The 18,389-nt window shown below is 42.5% G+C and overlaps 3 protein-coding genes across 3 annotated transcripts; 2 read left to right on the top strand and 1 right to left on the bottom strand.

The window, feature by feature from the left end:
- The first annotated feature begins 7 nt into the window (after window positions 1–7).
- On the top strand, window positions 8–1,973 carry LOC103366409 (trophoblast glycoprotein-like). The gene is made up of 2 exons (XM_008294126.1): window positions 8–280; window positions 497–1,973. The coding sequence occupies exons 1-2, from the start codon at window positions 21–23 to the stop codon at window positions 1,464–1,466; spliced, it is 1,230 nt and encodes a 409-aa protein (XP_008292348.1). The 5' UTR covers window positions 8–20; the 3' UTR covers window positions 1,467–1,973.
- Window positions 1,974–6,302: 4,329 nt separating this feature from the next.
- Window positions 6,303–9,574, top strand: kdf1a (keratinocyte differentiation factor 1a). Its single transcript, XM_008294125.1, has 4 exons — window positions 6,303–6,528; window positions 6,843–7,900; window positions 8,194–8,268; window positions 8,857–9,574. The coding sequence occupies exons 2-4, from the start codon at window positions 6,862–6,864 to the stop codon at window positions 8,940–8,942; spliced, it is 1,200 nt and encodes a 399-aa protein (XP_008292347.1). The 5' UTR covers window positions 6,303–6,528; window positions 6,843–6,861; the 3' UTR covers window positions 8,943–9,574.
- A 3,221-nt stretch (window positions 9,575–12,795) lies between these two features.
- On the bottom strand, window positions 12,796–13,960 carry nr0b2a (nuclear receptor subfamily 0, group B, member 2a). The gene is made up of 2 exons (XM_008294124.1): window positions 13,435–13,960; window positions 12,796–13,339 (listed from the first exon to the last, which is right to left on the bottom strand). The coding sequence occupies exons 1-2, from the start codon at window positions 13,958–13,960 to the stop codon at window positions 13,098–13,100; spliced, it is 768 nt and encodes a 255-aa protein (XP_008292346.1). The 3' UTR covers window positions 12,796–13,097.
- Window positions 13,961–18,389: the final 4,429 nt, after the last annotated feature.

The raw sequence follows: 18,389 nt of genomic DNA, 5'->3' as shown, positions 1-18,389 counted from the left end.
AAATTTGCTATGATTTAGAGATGTGTATTTTTCCAGTCCTTGCGTTTTTGGGAATTTTTCTTTGCGCGCCGCACCAGTGCTCGGAGTGTCCTTCTGGCTGTGAGTGTTTCGCTGTCACCCGCACAGTGAAATGTGTTTCTAAGGCTCTGCTCTCGGTGCCACAAAACATCCCGGGATATGCCAGGACTGTCATCATCACAGGGAATAACATACACCAGATTGGACCCGGTTCGTTTACAGAGCTGGAGAATGTCACTAACATCATTTTGAGCAATAACAGGTGAGAATGTGTGCTCTGTTTCACTCATGTGTATGAAGCCATATTTGGATAATTACGACTAACTTTCTTGATGTGTACATAATAAATGAATAATGCTGATTTCTGGGTATGTGGTTTTTATTTGCTCGGTTCGACGGCTGCGTTACTAGTTTCCAAGCATGAGAATGATGTGAAATGTTCAAGAGCGTATGTTTAAAGTGTGAGTCGTCTCTTCAGGATCACAGAGATGGCTTCCCACACCTTCTCCGCACTGGTCAACCTCCGCTTCCTCGACCTCAGTGGCAACCAGCTGGCGCTCATCCATCCGGAGGCTCTTCACATCCCCGGCAGCCCCCTCCAGGAGCTCAACCTGAGCCGCTCGCTGCACAACTTCACCGCCTTGACGGACCTGACCACAGCTCTGCGCTGGGGCGGCCTTGGGGGGCTCCTGCGCCTCGACCTATCCGGGAACCACCTCGCCCTGCTGCCCCCTGGGATGTTCTCCCACCTCCCCAACCTGCAGCAGCTCTTCCTCGCCAACAACTCTCTGGTGGCCGTCTACAGCGGGACCTTCTCCGGCATGAACCACCTGGAGGTGCTGGACCTGACGCGCAATGCCTTCGGGACGTTCAGGGCCGACGCTCTGCAGGAGCTGGAGAAGCTCGGCAACATCAGGATCCTTCTCGGGAACAACCCATACGCCTGCACTTGCGAGATCCACGATCTCGTCACGTGGCTGAACAAAACAAGAGCTCAGGTGGACGTAGATGCTGTGAGATGCTCCTCACCGAGTCGGTTAAGCGACACCCAGCTGCGTGGGCTCAGCGTCCAGGCCATCGGGTGTGTGGTTCCGGTCCTCACGGAGGTCACTGACCTCACCCTGCAGACCTCCTACGTCTTCCTGGGGCTGGTGCTCGGCTTCGTGGGCATGGTCTTCCTCTTTGTGCTCTACCTGAACCGCAAGGGCATGAAGAAGTGGATCAATGACATGAGAGACGCGTGCCGGGACGTTCTGGAGGGGTACCACTACCGGTACGAGATCGACTCGGACCCTCGGCTCGGCCACGTCGCAGCCGACAGCACCAGGGCTCAGAGGCATTTAGCGCTGGCGCTGTCACAGCAGCTGCCAAGTGACACCTGCATTGTTCAGGTTCCCACAGACACACAGGTCAAACAGGTGACCACCTCCCCGCCTGTAAACTTCTGATCTTTCAGTAGAATGTGAATGTGAATAGTTTACTAGAAGAGATTTACACTTTCTTCTGTTTTTAGCTTCCTGTGCAGTTAGAGCCTTTAAATTGCACCTTTGAAAGTGCCTTTGTGTTCTTGAGGCACTGGAGCATTGTATCTGTAAACTAGCATTGTGTTTTTATCATGCATTTTTATAAGAACATAATTCATAGGCTGCACTGGAACTTTGCTTTTTGGTTCTTTGTATCACAACTTTGAATATTTTAACATTCTAGAGAAGATAAATAACATCGATAGCAACGTGAAAATATTACCTCGTCGTAAGAAACTGTTTTAGAATAGGCCTTTATAATATTATGTATGCTTCAGGAATATATAGAAAGAAAAAAAACTTTAAATTTACTAGTCATGTATCTTTACCAGATGTGATCTGTATGATTATATTCAAATGAGTAGATACTGAAAACAGACTGATATGAAACCTACATTATTTATAAGTAAATAAAACGACTGCTGTATTTAATTTGCCTGTGCTGTGTTATTTTATTATATAGGGTGTGACACACACTCATATCTTTGTCCAGGTGTGAGGCGGCTCTGCTCTTTCAGCGGGTGATTAAGTGTTTCCACAGAGATAAATAGGGCAGAATGAAAGATAATATTTGGAAATACACCTGCCGGCTGTGCAGCTGTGCTCCTCTGTGTTTCCATCTGGTCTACGGTGTATATTTGTGAGTTGAAAAGTGCATTTATCACGATGTAACCTGCAAAGTGTCACTGTTAGGTGTGTATTCAGACTCTTTAGTTGTAGTTTAGTGTAAAAATACCCCATTATGAGCAAAAGTCCTGCATGAGAAGTCTTACTGAAGTAAAAATATTTAAGTTTTACAAGCAAAATTCAAAAGTTTTACAATAAAAGTACTTTTTTTGGCCCCTGTCACTGACATATTATGATATTAGATGATTAATAGTGATGCATCAGTGTTTCAGCAGCATGTGAGTGTCGGAGCTGCTGCAGGTGGAGCCAGTTTGAAATACTTTGAACACAGTTTTACATCCAGAGACAGCAGAAACATTTTGATGGTTCATTAAATGATTAATAGGACAGGACAGACAAAAGCAAAACACTAGGCTCTGATCCACGAATCTGTTTTCAATTTTTGGACTTTTTTCTCGAGTTTCTAATTTTCGCTGAGATACTTCTATTGTATTAAACAATGTGAGAAGTTTAGTGGGGGAAGAAATGACGACTTACTGGAAGCTGGTTATAACTTTTAAAGATCTGAAATGTGTGTGTTTGGATAAATACTCAAGCGTAATGCATATTTTGTTCATCAAATGGTCAGAATCAAAAAATCAAAGACAGATTAAACAGATTTCAATGGCTGTCTGTGACATGAAGTAACAGAGCACTATCTTCACTCTACATGGTCTGATCACCCCTCCACAAGCCAAAAAGATTGGAAACTGCTGGTTTAATCTTTAACAATCCATCCATCTATCCATTATCTGTACACCGCTTAATCCTCACTAGGGTCATGGGGGCCTGGAGCCTATCCCAGCTGACTCAGGGTGAAGGCAGGGGACACCTGGACAGGTCACCAGTCTATCACAGACAACCAAGCACACTCACATTCACACCTACGGACAATTTAGAATCACCAATTAAGCTCAACATGTTTTTGGACCTTGTGGGAGGAAGCCGGAGAACCCAGAGAGAACCCACGCTGCACGGGGAGAACATGGAGACTCCACACAGAAAGATCCCGGTTGTCCTCACCGGGACACAAACCGGCGACAATGCTAACCACCGCTCCACCTTGCAGCCCATCTTTAACAATGTATTATTTTAAAATATTATTATATTATCCATTGTGTAAAATCTTCATCTTGGCTGTCAGATAACTCGTGGTGTAGAAAGCACAATATTACTACTGTATAAAGTAGCATAAAATGGAAATACTCAAGTAAAGTACTTCAAAATGATATTTAATCATCCTTCATTGTTTGGATTATGGTGACATTTTACATGTTATATATATATATGGTGTCTCAGCTGTGACTCCTAAGCTCATGGGCACTTCATCACTCTGCATTAACATTTATTACTGCAGATAATTAGAGCATTCATCACTGTACGCTGACGTTGGGAAGCCGTCCCTCTCTGTGAGGTGTCATATATGCTGGGTTTCATTTATTTAAAAGGCCCTGTTTGTTTGGTGTTGCACCCCCTTACATTGCTGCTGTCTTTTGATGTGAGCTCTTTCTATATGTGCTGCTATAACATACTAACAGGTGTCTTTTCTGAGTGTGGAAAATCCAGTTTTACTCAGTGTGCACCTGGAACCTGGAGTAACATGCAGAGCAATCTAAAGCCTGACTCATTTTTATCCTGAGGGGAGAACAGGTTTCTAATACTATCTCACTTCACTTCTAGATGTTGTTGTTTTATTTGATTCATTTGTTTTTTTTTTATTTTACACACCTTATTTGAAGTTTTTATTATTTTAATAACTTTGCCCAGTAATATTTTTGTTGGAACTGTTGCCTAAGTTTCTCATCTGTGTGCCTATTTCTTTTATTTTCTCTTACTCAGCTATATTGTAAATTAATCCTTCAATGAAATACATGTTTAGATAAAGGTTGAAATAATTAATTAATGTTAACTAGTTGAACCTCTTTCCTAATATAGCCAGCGTGCTTTACCCTGGCTATCCTGTCCATATGGTTTATACTTTATATATTCATACATTTATGTTGGTTGGGTCAGTTTGGATGATATATAAAAATGTGGGGTCTCAAATGCAATATTTAAACTAGTTGGAAATTGCATAATAGAATAGAATCGAATAGAATAGAATCGAATAGAATAGAATAGAATAGAATAGAATAGAATAGAATAGAATAGAATAGAATAATTTGCATTGATCCCCCATTTGGGGAAATTTACATGCCATAGCAGCATCCAAAAATATAGAAAAGAAGGTACAAGGAAATAACTAAGTAATAAAATAAGTATATACATAAAATGACAAAAAATATACTATTGAATGTAAAAAAATTTAAAAAAATACAATATTTACACTTGAAAAGAAACAGACTGTGCATATTTGCCGTTCAAAAATGAATTGTAAACAGGTGCTAATGTTGTCTGTTTGTTATACAGTCTTATTGCAGTTGGGAGGAATGACCTGCGGTGGCGCTCCTTCATGTCGGGTGGATGTCTCAGTCTGCAGCTACTTAAAGCCCCCACGGTCTCCTGCAGCGGGTGAGAGGGGTTGTCCATGACCAATGTGAACATCCTCCTCTCACCCACCTCCTCTGTGAGGTCCAGGGAGCAGTCCAGGACAGAACCGGCCCTCCTGACCAGTCTGTTCAGTCCCTTTCTGTCCCTGTCTGTGCTCCCTCCTCCCCAGCAGATTATCAATAATATTGTATGGTCTCAATATTTAGGCTAGTCACCTTAACTTGCACTGTTTGGATCATTCCATCTCAAATCACCAAATGTTTAGAATATTTTCTGCTTTTATTTGCCTGAAATGTTTATAGCATAAAATCTAGATATCTATAAAGATATGTGTGAACTTTTAGCTTGATATATCAAGTACTTTCTGAGACATTATTTTTAAAAACTGCCCTCCCACCTACTTTCAGCATTAAAAAAAAAAAAAAAGAAGCTGTTTGGATGACAGTATTTTAGGAACTATTAAAGACAAAAGCATAAAATTATCACTGTTATTTCTCATCATGCCATTAATTAAGAATCTGCAATATTCGACAAATAGATCAGATATTCTCTTTATTATGGGTGAGTTGAACTATTAAATTATGTCTGATGTCACCCTTATTTCCTTATGAGACTTGACACAAACCTACATGACAAGTCTCTCTGAAACCAAGGTTTATATCTACAAACTGCAGTCTGATGATGAAATGAAGTCCATTAAAAAAACAAAAAAACGGTATATTTTGAACCACTTTGAAACTCCAGAACTCCAGCTATCTGACCATATTTTCTTATTTTTGCAGAACAACTTGTCATAGCTGCCTGATCTGTTATTAAAGTGAAATGAAAACAACTTTCCTTGCATTTTTGTGACCAAGTACTTCATACTAAAAAGTATTCTTCATGTTTTGTTTGGTGTTACTGTGACGTGCTGCTACGAACGGTTCAGAAAATATCATTTCTTTGAGCTCAAAAATTCAATTTTTACTTCAACTCAACCATAATCAGAAACTATTTAATCTACTTGTCCAATAATGCAGATTCTGAGTCATGGTGGGAAATAACTGTGCAAATGTCAGGCGTTTATCTATAATAGTTCCTGTAGATATTGCTAAATTAGTTTGGTCCATTTGAATTAAATGAAATCTTATGGAGCCATAACATTGGCAATAGTCTGATTAATTTGTATCATATATAATGCTCTAGGGTCTTAATATTCAAAGTAGTCAGGTAAATTAATAACAGCAATGTTATTTATTTCCTGGAAAGCACTTCAGCTCAACATCTGCTGTTTTAAAAGAAGTGTCACAAATAACTCGATCAAATTACAGAATTACTTAAGTAAATATACTTAATTACTTTCCTCCACTGCACACTACAGTCTGGTTATAAATCATTTAGAGGTTTTTTGTTTCACTTTTTGAACGTTTCATGCATTTCTTTGTTTTTACTCCCCCCCTCCTCTTCCTCCTCCTCCTCCCTCCCGGTTTCTGTCCGCCTCGCGTGACGTCACGGCTCACCTGTGGGTGGGAGCATATCTGGGATTAGCTGTAGCCGCAGGTAATAGCCAAACACTGGGAGACTCGGCAACGCAACACTGTCAACTTTAACGAAACAAAGACGACACGAACGAGGAGAGTCGAGGCGCAGGACCCCACGTTTGGTCGGTTTGCAGAAGTTAGTGGCTGAGTGGACGTAAAACAAAATCACCTGAGCGCCCGAAACCCGCCTTTCTTTCTTTCTCTGCTTTGAAGCGTTCAGCTCGAAGTTTTCTCCCCGAGACTTCCGCGGTTTGCTCGCCGAGCAAGTTATCCGGGATAAAAACTCAACCACAACTGTTTCCTCTTATGCGGTAAGTGGGACTTTTTATTTTCTTGCACGTTACATTAAAAACGGTGAAAAGTTGAATGAAGTTTGGTGGTGGCTGCTCCACTGCGCACCGTGGGCCAAATTTGGGGCGCGACGGACTGGGACAAGTTATTATCAAAGGCAGCAATCAATGCACTCAGTTTTATTTACATTCCCAGAATTTCAGGGAGGCTTATTTTACCCGAAGTGTGAATGCAGGTTGTGTGAAATGGTGCGTTTACTGCTGCAAGACTGAGTGGGAACAGATTTACATCAAGGTGTTATTTCTAAACATGCCTCTCCCCTCCCCTACAACAGGTCCCAGGCGTTCTGAGCCATGCCTGGCCACAGCACAGGGGCTCCCCAGGCGTCCCGCCACCACAAGCACCACGGCTCCAGCTCCAGAGCGGACAAGTACCGGCCAACCCGGACCATATCCAGGGAGAGCACGACCAGCCAGGATTCCTTCAAGGACCCTCATGGGGAGCATCTCCGTGAGCACCACACCGACCACTCCCGCTATTCAGAGAACAAGTATGGTCGAGGCAGGGCCCACCCACGGAACGGCAGGGGCTCAGAGACTATAGGATTTATCCCAGGGTCTGCAGACAACACTCCAGCCAGCAGACACGCCTGTGGCTCCTGCGCCTCCATGGGCTGGAGCGGCTGCAAGGCCCTCATCTGCTGCGTACTCACCTGTGGATTTTATGGCAGCCGAGAGCCCTGCCTGCCTGTAAACGAAAGCTCCACAGATCATCCCCCCAAAGCGGGCGGCGAGCCTCACCCTCCCAACGGCATGGCTATGCTCAATCCCACCTGCGGCATCTCCTCGGAGCCCAGCAAGCCCACCAAAGCCTCCAGGTTGCCCACCAGCGACAGCTTCCGCTACCCGGACGTGCGCATCGGAGGTCAGACGGTGAGGTACCCGGTGGCTGCCTCCAAACGGACCCGCACGCCCGGCAAAGGGGAGAGCCAGCGGCCGGTGAGCAACACCAGCCTGTTGTCCCGCGACGACTACGACCTGGACGACCTGAGCGACACGGGCACGGACATTGACTCGCTCATCACCAAGAAGCTGCTGGAGCTGTATGCCTTGCACCAGATCGACCAGCTGGCCAAGTGCACCTCGGACTCGTCGTTCTCCCGCAAGACCAACGAGATCAGCGAGCTCATCTACAACATCGCTCAGGACTACAACCTGGAGGAGCAGGAAGCCGAGTGCAAGCTGGTGCACGGCGTCATCCGCATCAGCACCCGCAAGGGCAAGAGAAACAAGAGCCACCAGTCGACGGGGCAGCGGCCCAACGGCAGGAACGACGGGACGCTGCCCGACAGCGGCAACGAGACCATGACCCCCACCTTGTTTAGCAGCGAGTGTAAGACTGATGCTTTCTTCTACATATTTCTAAAACTGTCACTTCCACCTGACTGCAACATACCAAATATACCAATCATCTGTTCCCTCAGTGACTCATAATGTCTGTTGGAACGCTGCTGGAGCTCTTTTGTTTGTAAGCCTTAATATGCCAGGCATTTTACAGGCAATGGCCTAATAACAATCGGTTAATCTGGGGCAAGTTCAAACAGGCGCACGGCGTCTGGTGACCAGGTTGATTGTAAAACGCTCGTTTAAGGTGCCTGATTTTGTTGTTGTTGTCTCCTGCTGCAGTTCCAGACGTGCAAGTGTCGGAGCAGACGCAGTCGGATGAGCTGGCCAGGAAAATGAGGCACTACAGCGAGAGAAGTGAGTGCGGCACAGACCCCCTTTTGTGTGGACGGAGGCATTAAAATGCATTAGATATCATGATATTAGGTTTAATTACTGCCCTGCTGTGTGAATCAGTGGCTCCGGCTTTGTGCTGCTGCAGCTGTAGGCATTTTCTCACCTCCTCTTCTACTTTCCAGCAGCCTACCACCTTTTTAAACAAGTGAAAGCCCCACATTCCTGCCCTTTTCTCTGCATATTACAATCCCTCGCTCATTACAGGGCCTCCTCCCCACTTCTGCCACCCAACACCGTCAGACCCCCCCCCGGCTCAGTGGTCATGCAACACCACCTGCCAGATCAAGTCACATTAAATATACGCCACACAGCCTGATTTATTATGTCATTTTAGGGAACAACTTGGGTTACAGGTGGATTACAGTGCGGCAGCAGCAGGCTCTTTTTTTCTTGTGTTGTCCTGCAAAGAAGCTTCTTAAAAAGGGCCGGGTGTCCTGTTACACGTCTTTGTGTGTCGACAACTTTCACATCATCGCAGCCTGGGAATGTGTTAAACTCTGTGCCTAGTAATACCAGTAATAATGTGCTTTTCTTTGGTTCCTCTTGCAGCGTACTCCTCCAGCACCGCCACGGCGTACTCGGCCTACCATCACGACACCGAAACAGACTCCTCGGGTGCTCCTCTGCTGCTCTGAAGGGCAACACACAAACTATTTAGAGAGGATGTCGTCGAATACGTGGATGCCTTCGTCCTTCTGTTGCCATTTATGCTGTTACTGAGTGGAGCACCTTTTTTTTTAAAAAGTTTTTTTACATGAGGCGGTTGTACTTTTAGAGTGTCTTTAAATGCAAGGACCTTTTTTTTTTTTCTCCCTTTTTTTCTAAATAAATCTTTCTATCAAATGACCCACTGAGGAGATTCTGCTTTCTCGCTGGGTTTTACGTTTTATAGGAATTTGTACGCAGTGTTTAAAAGTTGTTTTCAGAAAATGGAAAAACTCAATACAGTATCGGCAGAAGCCGGGAGGCCACAGAATAGAGACTGATGGTAGAAACGCAACCGTCCTCATTCTTGTCCTTGTTCTTGTTTATGCAAGCCATTGTGTATGTGTGTGTGTGTGTGTGTGTGTGTGTGTGTTTGTGTGTGTTTTTGAGCTTACTGACTCCTGCCATTTCTTCACACTTCCGTGATGCATGTTTTGACATGAAAACCGTATTTGTTAAGCCATATGTTGATGTAAATATTCTCAAGTTGATGTTTGTTCTTTTGTTGGAACATTTGTGGCTTTTTTTTAAATTTTAATTATTATTAGCCGGTCTTATTTTTAACAAAATAAAAGTCTTTATGCTTGTTTATGCCTTTTTTTTTATTTGCATTCAACAGAGAAATGTGAATTCTCACCTCATGATTGCACTGCTTTTCTATCAGCCTTTACACTCTCCGTCCACATCAGCCAAAAACGTTGTTTTCATTAAGTCTGAATTAAGCGACTTAATTTGTTTTACAGCAAATTATTCGTCCTCGTACATCAACAGGTTCTTTCCTTCACAAGGGTTTCTGGCTGTGTCTCTTTAGCCTACTTTTCCTCTTTATCTCTCAGGATTATTGTTGTCAAGCTCATCTCCCTGAGGTCACTGCGATGTGGCAGGCAGGCTTTTTCCGCCCTCAGCAAAAGAAGGAACCCGTTTGGCTGGTTCTGACAAAAAGGAAATAAAATCCGGGGTTTGTCTTTCTTTGTCATTTATTGGAAAGGCGGAGAAGCAGTGCAGAAAATCAGACCGATTTCAGGAACCTGTCGTTGATTCCGGCACTGGGTCAAACAAATTGAACTACATTTGCAGGTAATGTATATTTTAAGAGCCTTTACTTTGCAGGTTTGTGGCTGCAGCTGCCAACAGAAATGTAATTATAGACCAATGCGCACTGAAGAAAAGTTACTAATATGTTTAGGAATTCAATTAACAGCTGGCCTGCTGACATACTTTTATCTTCTGTGACTAAAAATGTGAGTTTTTTGTGTTCAACTTGGCTTGAAACTGAAAAAAAAACAGCAGCGCTTGGATCAAGAAAACAACGCGAGTGATTTGATTTCTATAAAAAAACAAATGGAAAGATCTCACTGCTCGGTCTGATCATGTAGAAAAAATAACAATCCCCTTTCAGCAAAGCCTTCAAAACAGCAAATCATACGTTTGTTTGTGTTCTTGTGTGGCAAACATCTGCCTTTTTCGACTTGCCTTTTCTGTTTGTGGTGAGTTGCAGTTGCCCTGTGTAACCCCGTTTCCTCTGGCTCTCTGCCCCCACCAGCACATTCCTGTTTTACCTGTATGAGGTGTCATTTAAAAGGCTCACTGTTTCACAACTAACATACCACAGCGTAGGACGAATCAAAAGGACCTGCTCTCTATTAAATGCGGCCTGCAGATTGTCGAGAGCAAATTTTTACACTCGATTTAGCATTCACACATAGTTTTTATGCTTAAATTAGTGCATTAAAAAACATGATAGCTGCTTTCTGTGTGGCTTTTATATTCTTAAATGTTTGCGTATGTGACAAAAATGGCAGTTTAGGTCCAATTTTATTGTATCTGTGAACTGTTGGTCTGACTAAATATGTGACTTCCACAGATTTCCATGAGAGGGAGACAAAGTTCCACTGAATACAACACTACATAGTACCGTACAGCTTCAACATTTGTAGCCATAATAGAAAGCCGGGTTTCTTTCTTCGTAGTATTTAACTGTTTAATTCTGTATTAATGTGACATGATACAACTTTTATATGATAATAAAGTCTTCAATCTGGGAAATGCTCACCAATGTCATCCAGTATGATGCTTAGAAATTAACATTTAACCATTTCAGTATTAGATGATTATTATTTGTCGCATATACGCAACAGCAGAGCAGTTCAATTTTACTATAATATGGGTTAGGAGTATTGCTCAAGGGACCAACAGAAGCAGGTTGGTGGTGCTGAGAGTAGAATCTCCAACCATCTCAACCATTGAGCCACTATTTATCTGATAAATATGCCAATAATATACAATTTTAAATATGGTCAGGTTTAGAAAAACGTATTCAGATACTTTATTAAAGTAAAAGTACTCCTTTGCAAGAGAGGTCCTGCATGAAAAATCCAACTTATGTAAAAGTGCACGGGCATTAACAGCAAAATCTCGTGAAAGTATTAAACTAAAAGTACTGGTTTGTTTCCTATTCAGTGGTATATTATGATGTTATGTTGCTATTAGTAATGCATCAGTGTGTCAGCAGCATGCTACAGTTGCAGCTGCTGCAGGTGGAGCCACTTAAACAACTTAATACCCAGTCTTATATACAGAGACAGCGGATAAGGGCTCCACATATGATACGTGGGAGAGGAAAGAAGAAAAAACGATGTTTGATATACAGATCTGCTCTTAGGTTTCACATTTTTGGACTCTGATTTTAATTTTTGCTCAGATATTTGATCATTTACTATAAAATTAAACCACGTGAGCAAGTTTAGAGGGAAACATGGCTGTCTGGTGGAGCTGTTAACTACTCAGGCATCTGAAATGCAACCCCCACTGCTTTTTGTAAGGCGTCGGAAGTTGGGGTTTTTCCCAAATAGAGGAATTCTTGGCGCCCTTCACAGAGCTCTTAGCCAGAGGCAAAGGAAAATCACCGGCGCCAAAATAATTCAAACTGACAATGAACCAGTTTTGGTAATTGAGATTTCATTAACTTGAGCATGATAGCCATTATTGTTTATAAAACGGTCAGAAATAACAGGAAAATACACAGATTTCTATCAAATGAGATAAAGCAGACTCATCGTCTTCACTGTGAGCGGACGGATTGTGCTTCCTGTCACACCCTGAAAAGCACATTCTGAGCCGGGAAAAACCCTGGAAGCCAAAAAGGTTAGAAACCGATGCTTCAGCTTTTATATTTTAGAAGTAATATTGCGTACTGTGCAAAATCTCCATCCTAAATATAACTAAAGCAGCAAGTTGAAAAAAAATGTAGACAGTACAGTATTTACCTCTGAAATGTAACGTAGTGGAAAGATACAGTCGCATAAACTGGAAATACCAATGAAAGTACCTCAAAGTTGTATCCAAGTACAGTACTTGAGTAAATGTACTTTCCAGGATGACAGACTTGGTGCTTACTGGTTAATTTCTAGAACTGAGTTGCCTCAAAGTTGGAGAAAAAGTGCTTAAATACCTTCAGAGTGTGTTTTTTTGCTACAAAACTACATTTTTAAACATGAACCACGATATATTTATGGCTGTATCATATATAAAAAGTATTTTAAATCACCCTTGGACACATTTTCAAGGCCTTGGAAATTCCAGCATCAGCAAGAATTTTATAAATACACACTTGAGCAATACTTGGCTGCATGACAAGTCAGTGATGATGGATCTGCCAAATGAAGTGAAGCCTGAAGATGTTCAGAGCAGACTGTCGTCAGGTACGGCCTCGGACATAAAACAAACAAACAGTGCGTCGGATTTAAGTTGCTGTGAGTAAAAGTACGAGACAAAACTTCACTGTTAAGTTCACGTACAAAAATATATTTATTTGAAATCTTCTGTAAATGCAGACAACAGTTATGACAACGACACAAACAGTAAGGATCAAGTATTTTGACAGTCAAATCTTTCCACTTGAGTGGATTTCAGACTGGGTTAAAGTGACCTCAGCTTCAGTGGAAATGCGAGCAATTTCATAATCTCGTGTTCATCACTTCACAGTTTCATGCAGGCGACTCTAAGTGCTTTTTAGAGCAGCAGCCTGCTGTTAGTAAGAGTTCAAACGCAGCACTCTCCGTTTTCTCCACCCAGTCCAACCTCTTCTATCTGCAGAAGAGCATGTCGACCAGCAGCTCCAGCAGGTCCGCCTGTCCTATGACGGGCCGGAAGAAGAGCTCAGTGATCAGGCTGGGCGTGATGCTCTGCAGCATGGAGGCTGTGAGGAGGATCCGAGCGAAGCGATCTTGGTCCCCCGGGTGGAGGGGCTGGACCACCTCACTCAGGGCGTGCTGGGCCTCCTGCTGCAGGCCTTCAACAAACAGGGCAGCCTTTAAACCTGGAACATCTGTTGATGGCAAAAAAGTAGGAAAAGTAGGGTTACATGCTTGTCAACTTTAAATCATTTCTTTAATTATGAAGCTAATTGTTAATGATACACACCTGGGTTGAATATCGTGGTCCCTTTGAGGTATGCGTACTCCTTTGGGCTCAAATCCAAACTCCAAAACTTTTTGAGGCAACCCTTGATTTTGCTGACGCCGGCCATGGTGGGCTGCTCGCGCCCCATCTCGGGACTCTCCTGTCGGTTCAGGAGAATCTTCTTCAGCATGCTGTCGGCGGGGACGTCTGTCACCTCGAAGTCCACATGCTCCTGAGCCAGACCCAGAATGAAAAGCGGCGCCCAGCAGCTCCTGAGTAGAGTGAACTGGTCGTTGGGCGGCAGCTGGTTAAAGGCAGGTAGGTTCTTCATGAAATGGAGGGTTTTAACCAGAACCGCCGAGGCTTCTTTGCAAATCTCAGAGGGCATTTTCAAGCACACAGTCCGTCGCACCTCACAGTTACATCTGTGAGGTGCTGAGATGTAGTCTTGGCTCGATTTGCTGCTGTCCATCCGGCTGAGGATGTTGTAGAGGATTGGGTTGGAAAGCCTGTCGCAGCTGCTCGAGCAACGACATCCGTTATCCATTTTATTTGACTTGGAGATGTGGTTCAACAGTCGATGTATGTGTCCTCTCACAGGATGGGCTCTTTATGAGCTTGTGCTGCCTCTTACCTCCAGCCTCCCTGTATTTATAAGGCCAACCCACCCAGCTCAGTGGACCTTGACTTGTCAATACGCTCCCTGTGAAAAACAACCGTGTGCTCTGCCAGGTGACTGATGGAACAACCCTGGGAATCCGATAAGCTTTTCTCAATGAAAACGAGCTGGTGGAGTAAGGCCTGGGTATCAGGAGGGTTGGGCCTTATCTCGTAGCCAGTGTCGTTAACCCAGGCAGTACCAAGCTACCAAGGACTGCAGAGGTAATCAGCCCCACCGTGGCCCTGCACTCTGCCAGCTCACACCTGTAGAGCTGGAAGGAGGCCAACGCAAAAGGAAGGGCATTGACCTAGAAGTTGAGTCCTCATTTGGTTTCGTTGTTTTTAAATCAATACATCTAATCCTGGAACAGTAGGGGATTTTTGAAAGTCTAATTTGGTGGAAATTGGTTGCATAATATTTTACAGAATATTTTTATTGATATTGACGAAATCAACCAATGTGGCTTTCCCAACAGCTGCACACATCTGTAGCAACAATTATGTAAATAATGAGGTCATTAGTTTGGTTTCCCAACTGTCAGACTTGACATACATTAGCTCCAGCTAATTGTTAATTATTCTTTCTTTTTTTTGCCACTAAAAAAACCCAAAAAGTTCCTGGGTTTCCTCTTGTGTCGGCCGACAAACAGACTTTACATCAGAATGACATAACACAAATAAAACTCTCTTTTCTAAACTCAGAATGAGTACGATGCATCCAGTCGTCCTGTCAGCAGTTTTATAGGTGTCGTTTATTTAATGCTGCTCTCTGGAGAAAGTGCTTTTTGTAGTGTTTTGGATTTTTTTTGTTGCAGTGATGCAATTTAATTGGCAGCAAGGTTGAATGGTGGCACTGCAGCCAGATGTCAGTGGTTTCGACACAAGTCTACAGTCATGCTAGCAGCTCTGTGAGGCTGTACTATTAATATGAAAATATTAAAAATATAAAATACATTTTAAGTGATTTTTATTTTTTTTTTAAAGGTATTCCTTTTTTTTTTTTTTTTAGGTGGTTTTGCCTTCAACTCTGTCCACAGCAGTTTACTGCTTAGCAAATCATACACTGACTATAATGTAGCTCATGCAATCACACTATAAAAAGTCCAAATAAACACTTTAAGAGAGGAGTAGAAAAGACACTAAAGACACAGCAATAACTCCTGGTTATAGCTGATTGGTCCTGTGCTCTGATTGGCAACTGGCAGAATTTATAGTCATACAGGAGGGACATGAAAATTCAGGAGCGCATGTCATATGATCTGATCAAATCTGTGTACACCTCCAAGTGCAGACTCAATCATCCATCCATTATCTATACACCACCTAATGCACACTAGGGTCTATCCCAGCTGACTCAGGGTGAAGGTAGGGGACACCCTGGACAGGTCGCTACACAGAGAGACAGACAACCAAGCACACTTACATTCACATGCAAATCTTTTTCAAGTAAATGGCAGACTGTAACATTAAGAATACCTACAGAAGAACTGCTTTTTTGTCACTGTCGGGCCACTGTCAGAAATCACACAAAGTGTATGTCCAAGCAGGCCATTTTCACTCTGCGTTTACATATAGTGAACAGATATGCTGAAATATACAATCATAGTAGCTAAAATATAATTATGGTAATTATTTCAGGAGAGTTAAAACCAAACTAATAAACTATAAGGATGATAGATGCGTCTAAGAAAAGGGCATATAGGTCAGTTAGATCAACGTGATGAAATCGATGGTCAGTGTGTGATGTCTGAGGCTTTGATGATGTTCTGTGAGCTTTTCATGTATCAGTGGTAGGAATCATTCTGCCAGAGTCAACATCCAGATCACAAGATGCACCATAAATAAGATCAGCACCTCCATTTTTCCTTTTTTTCTGATGGTTTAGGATTATTTTGGTGTTTTACTGGCATATATGTGGCATGGAGTCTAAAATATACATAAAAACACCTAAACATCATTGTAAACGTGAATAAAACGTTTCAGTAAAGCTACTTTTTAAAGATGAAATAAATAAAAACTACTTGTAAGTGTCGGTGCAAAGTGTCAGCTTGTCCTACATAGACAGGAAGTTGAGATCTGGTGAAAGGCCGTAGCGTATTATGCATGTCTTCATTAGAATAGCAATGTTTCATTAAAGGATAATGACGATCATTTAGCAGAACTTTGTATTGATTGCTGTGAGTGTTCCCTCTAAAAGGACAAGCGGATACAAACTATGCCAGTAAAATGCACCTCATGGCGAACTGATGGGTGAAAAGCAGCACTGATATCCCTCTGAAGGCCTTTTTTTGGTCAGTTTTTTATAAAAATTAACTTCTGGAAATGCATTTACCATTTGTATGTCTGCAGTTTTTTGTGCTACATGTTCTACAGTAAGAACACTTGTAGTTTTTTTTTTGCCAAATGTTAAAAAAAATTACCCAGAAGATAAACATTTGCGTCTTCTAGCTCTACATATACTGGTCATGAGGCTGATCTCTATAATGTCTGTGGCTCTGAACTGACATATTAATTGTTTTGTTTTGCTTCATCTGACTTTGAGGAAAGCTTTCTAACAAAATTCCTCTCCACTGTAACAGATGTACGGTGTCCCACTTGTCATTCAGATGATTTCATCCTAATTCGCTATCTTCCCCGTGCCTGGCACCGAGGTTGGAGACTGATAAGCAAATTGCTTTATTGTTGTCACACATAAACAAATTGCTTGATGACGAGCTCCTTCAGTCTGGACATTCAGCTCCTTAACAGTAAAATGTTTATCACATTCCAAAGTCACAGCCGACTCTATTTAAAATGTACTGAACTCTGTATATTTGATGGGATGTTGGCCAAAAGCCCTGAAACCAGCAGCACAATGCAAGTTCCAAAGAAGGATCTAAACCTCAGAGCAGCGGAGTCAAGGTCAGTTCACCACGCCAATGGCTGCAATAAAGAGATTACACGCAGACACAACTGGCAGCACCAGTCACCGAGTGTTTGCTTTACCTCATCGCTCTCTTTACTCATTCCTTCCAAGACTAATCTGGAATATTTTCATATGTGGTGTAATCTCATTGTGACATGCTCGATTATTCATACGAGATGTGATGTCCACCCTCGCAGAGGCTGAATCCTCGCAGACCACGGCTTCAAAAAAACACGAAAAACCACGTCAAGATATCTCCAAGAAGGCGATCCTCTAAGCAGAGTGACCGATAGTACACCTGGCAGGCCTCAGGCTTCATCAGGCATGCTGACAGTTGTAAAAGCTTGTGATAAGGCCTGTGTTTATAGAGTTAGGAGCAGGCAGAGACGGGCACGGAGGACACACGCTTATCTCCAGGAGGACCGTAAAAATAAAATGTCCTTCGTTCTATAAGTAGAACAACTGCCGTATTCTGAGATCAAGGAAGCGAAACAGTCTGCTGAAGCATGATGTAATGACTGACGAATGCAACCGAGCCTCTTTTTTTTCCTTCTTACTATTATGAAATTTAAAATACATGCTTGAAAACAAATTTGAATAACGCATCAAGACAGTTCCCTCTGACCGCAGCAACAACTTCAAAGACCTTCAGATCACTTTGAAACGTTGCTCAGTTTGCTTTCCTTGTAAAGTTTCCTTCAAATGTCGACCTCCAACTGGCTTCACTTCCTCCGTCTTGAGGTTTCCCAGTTCACTGACCGCTCAGTTCTTCCACATGTGTGTGCGTGATGGACATGATGACTGGAACATGACATCTGGCCTTGACCTACTGCTAATACAGCAGAGGTTCAGGTGCACGGCTCTTTCTCTCTCTCTCTTTTTTAACAAGGTCATCAACCCACAGATCACTTTCACAGTGTGTCCTCATTGGAAACACTGAGGGGAAAAAAATCATTCAAATGTCCTGGAATTTACTCAGCGGCCACCTGTCAGATCTAATGCTATCCAACACATGACCTACGTGAGTAATTCTGCTTTTACGAAGCTTCTTGCTTTATTGTGTGTGAATGTGACAAAACAATAAAAAGTCTTTTTATTGAAAAGCAGTCAAGTACATCATAACCTTTTGCAACATATATATGTATGTGTGTATAGTGACCTGTAAATTTCCCAGATGAGCTATCAGCCTATCAACAAGCGTGTCAGGGGAAATATGGTTTGAGGGGGGAAAAAAAGTAAGTAAATAAAAAAGTGAAAACAATGGCAAATATTTGTAATATACAGACAATATATATTTACAGATTTGAACATTTGATATATTATTATATCATGTGATATATTACCATTATTATATATTCTATTTGATATATTTGAGTAAAGGGGCTGCAAGGTGGCGCAGTTGGTAGCATTG

This window comes from Stegastes partitus, unplaced genomic scaffold (genome assembly GCF_000690725.1).
Source record: "Stegastes partitus isolate 25-593 unplaced genomic scaffold, Stegastes_partitus-1.0.2 Scaffold944, whole genome shotgun sequence".
NCBI lineage: Eukaryota > Metazoa > Chordata > Actinopteri > Pomacentridae > Stegastes > Stegastes partitus.
Note: the sequence above shows the minus strand (reverse complement) of the source record. Positions and strands in the feature narration are given on the sequence as shown.

Bases quoted from the DNA above. Each gene is read 5' to 3' on its own strand.
- LOC103366409 (XM_008294126.1), top strand. From the start codon at position 21: ATGTGTATTTTTCCAGTCCTTGCGTTTTTGGGAATTTTTCTTTGCGCG. The intron at 281-496 runs GTGAGAATGTGT...TCGTCTCTTCAG, and splicing joins ATCATTTTGAGCAATAACAG to GATCACAGAGATGGCTTCCC.
- nr0b2a (XM_008294124.1), bottom strand. From the start codon at position 13,960: ATGGATAACGGATGTCGTTGCTCGAGCAGCTGCGACAGGCTTTCCAAC. The intron at 13,340-13,434 runs GTGTGTATCATT...TGCCATCAACAG, and splicing joins GACCACGATATTCAACCCAG to ATGTTCCAGGTTTAAAGGCT.
- kdf1a (XM_008294125.1), top strand. From the start codon at position 6,862: ATGCCTGGCCACAGCACAGGGGCTCCCCAGGCGTCCCGCCACCACAAG. The intron at 7,901-8,193 runs GTAAGACTGATG...CTCCTGCTGCAG, and splicing joins CACCTTGTTTAGCAGCGAGT to TTCCAGACGTGCAAGTGTCG. The intron at 8,269-8,856 runs GTGAGTGCGGCA...TTCCTCTTGCAG, and splicing joins GAGGCACTACAGCGAGAGAA to CGTACTCCTCCAGCACCGCC.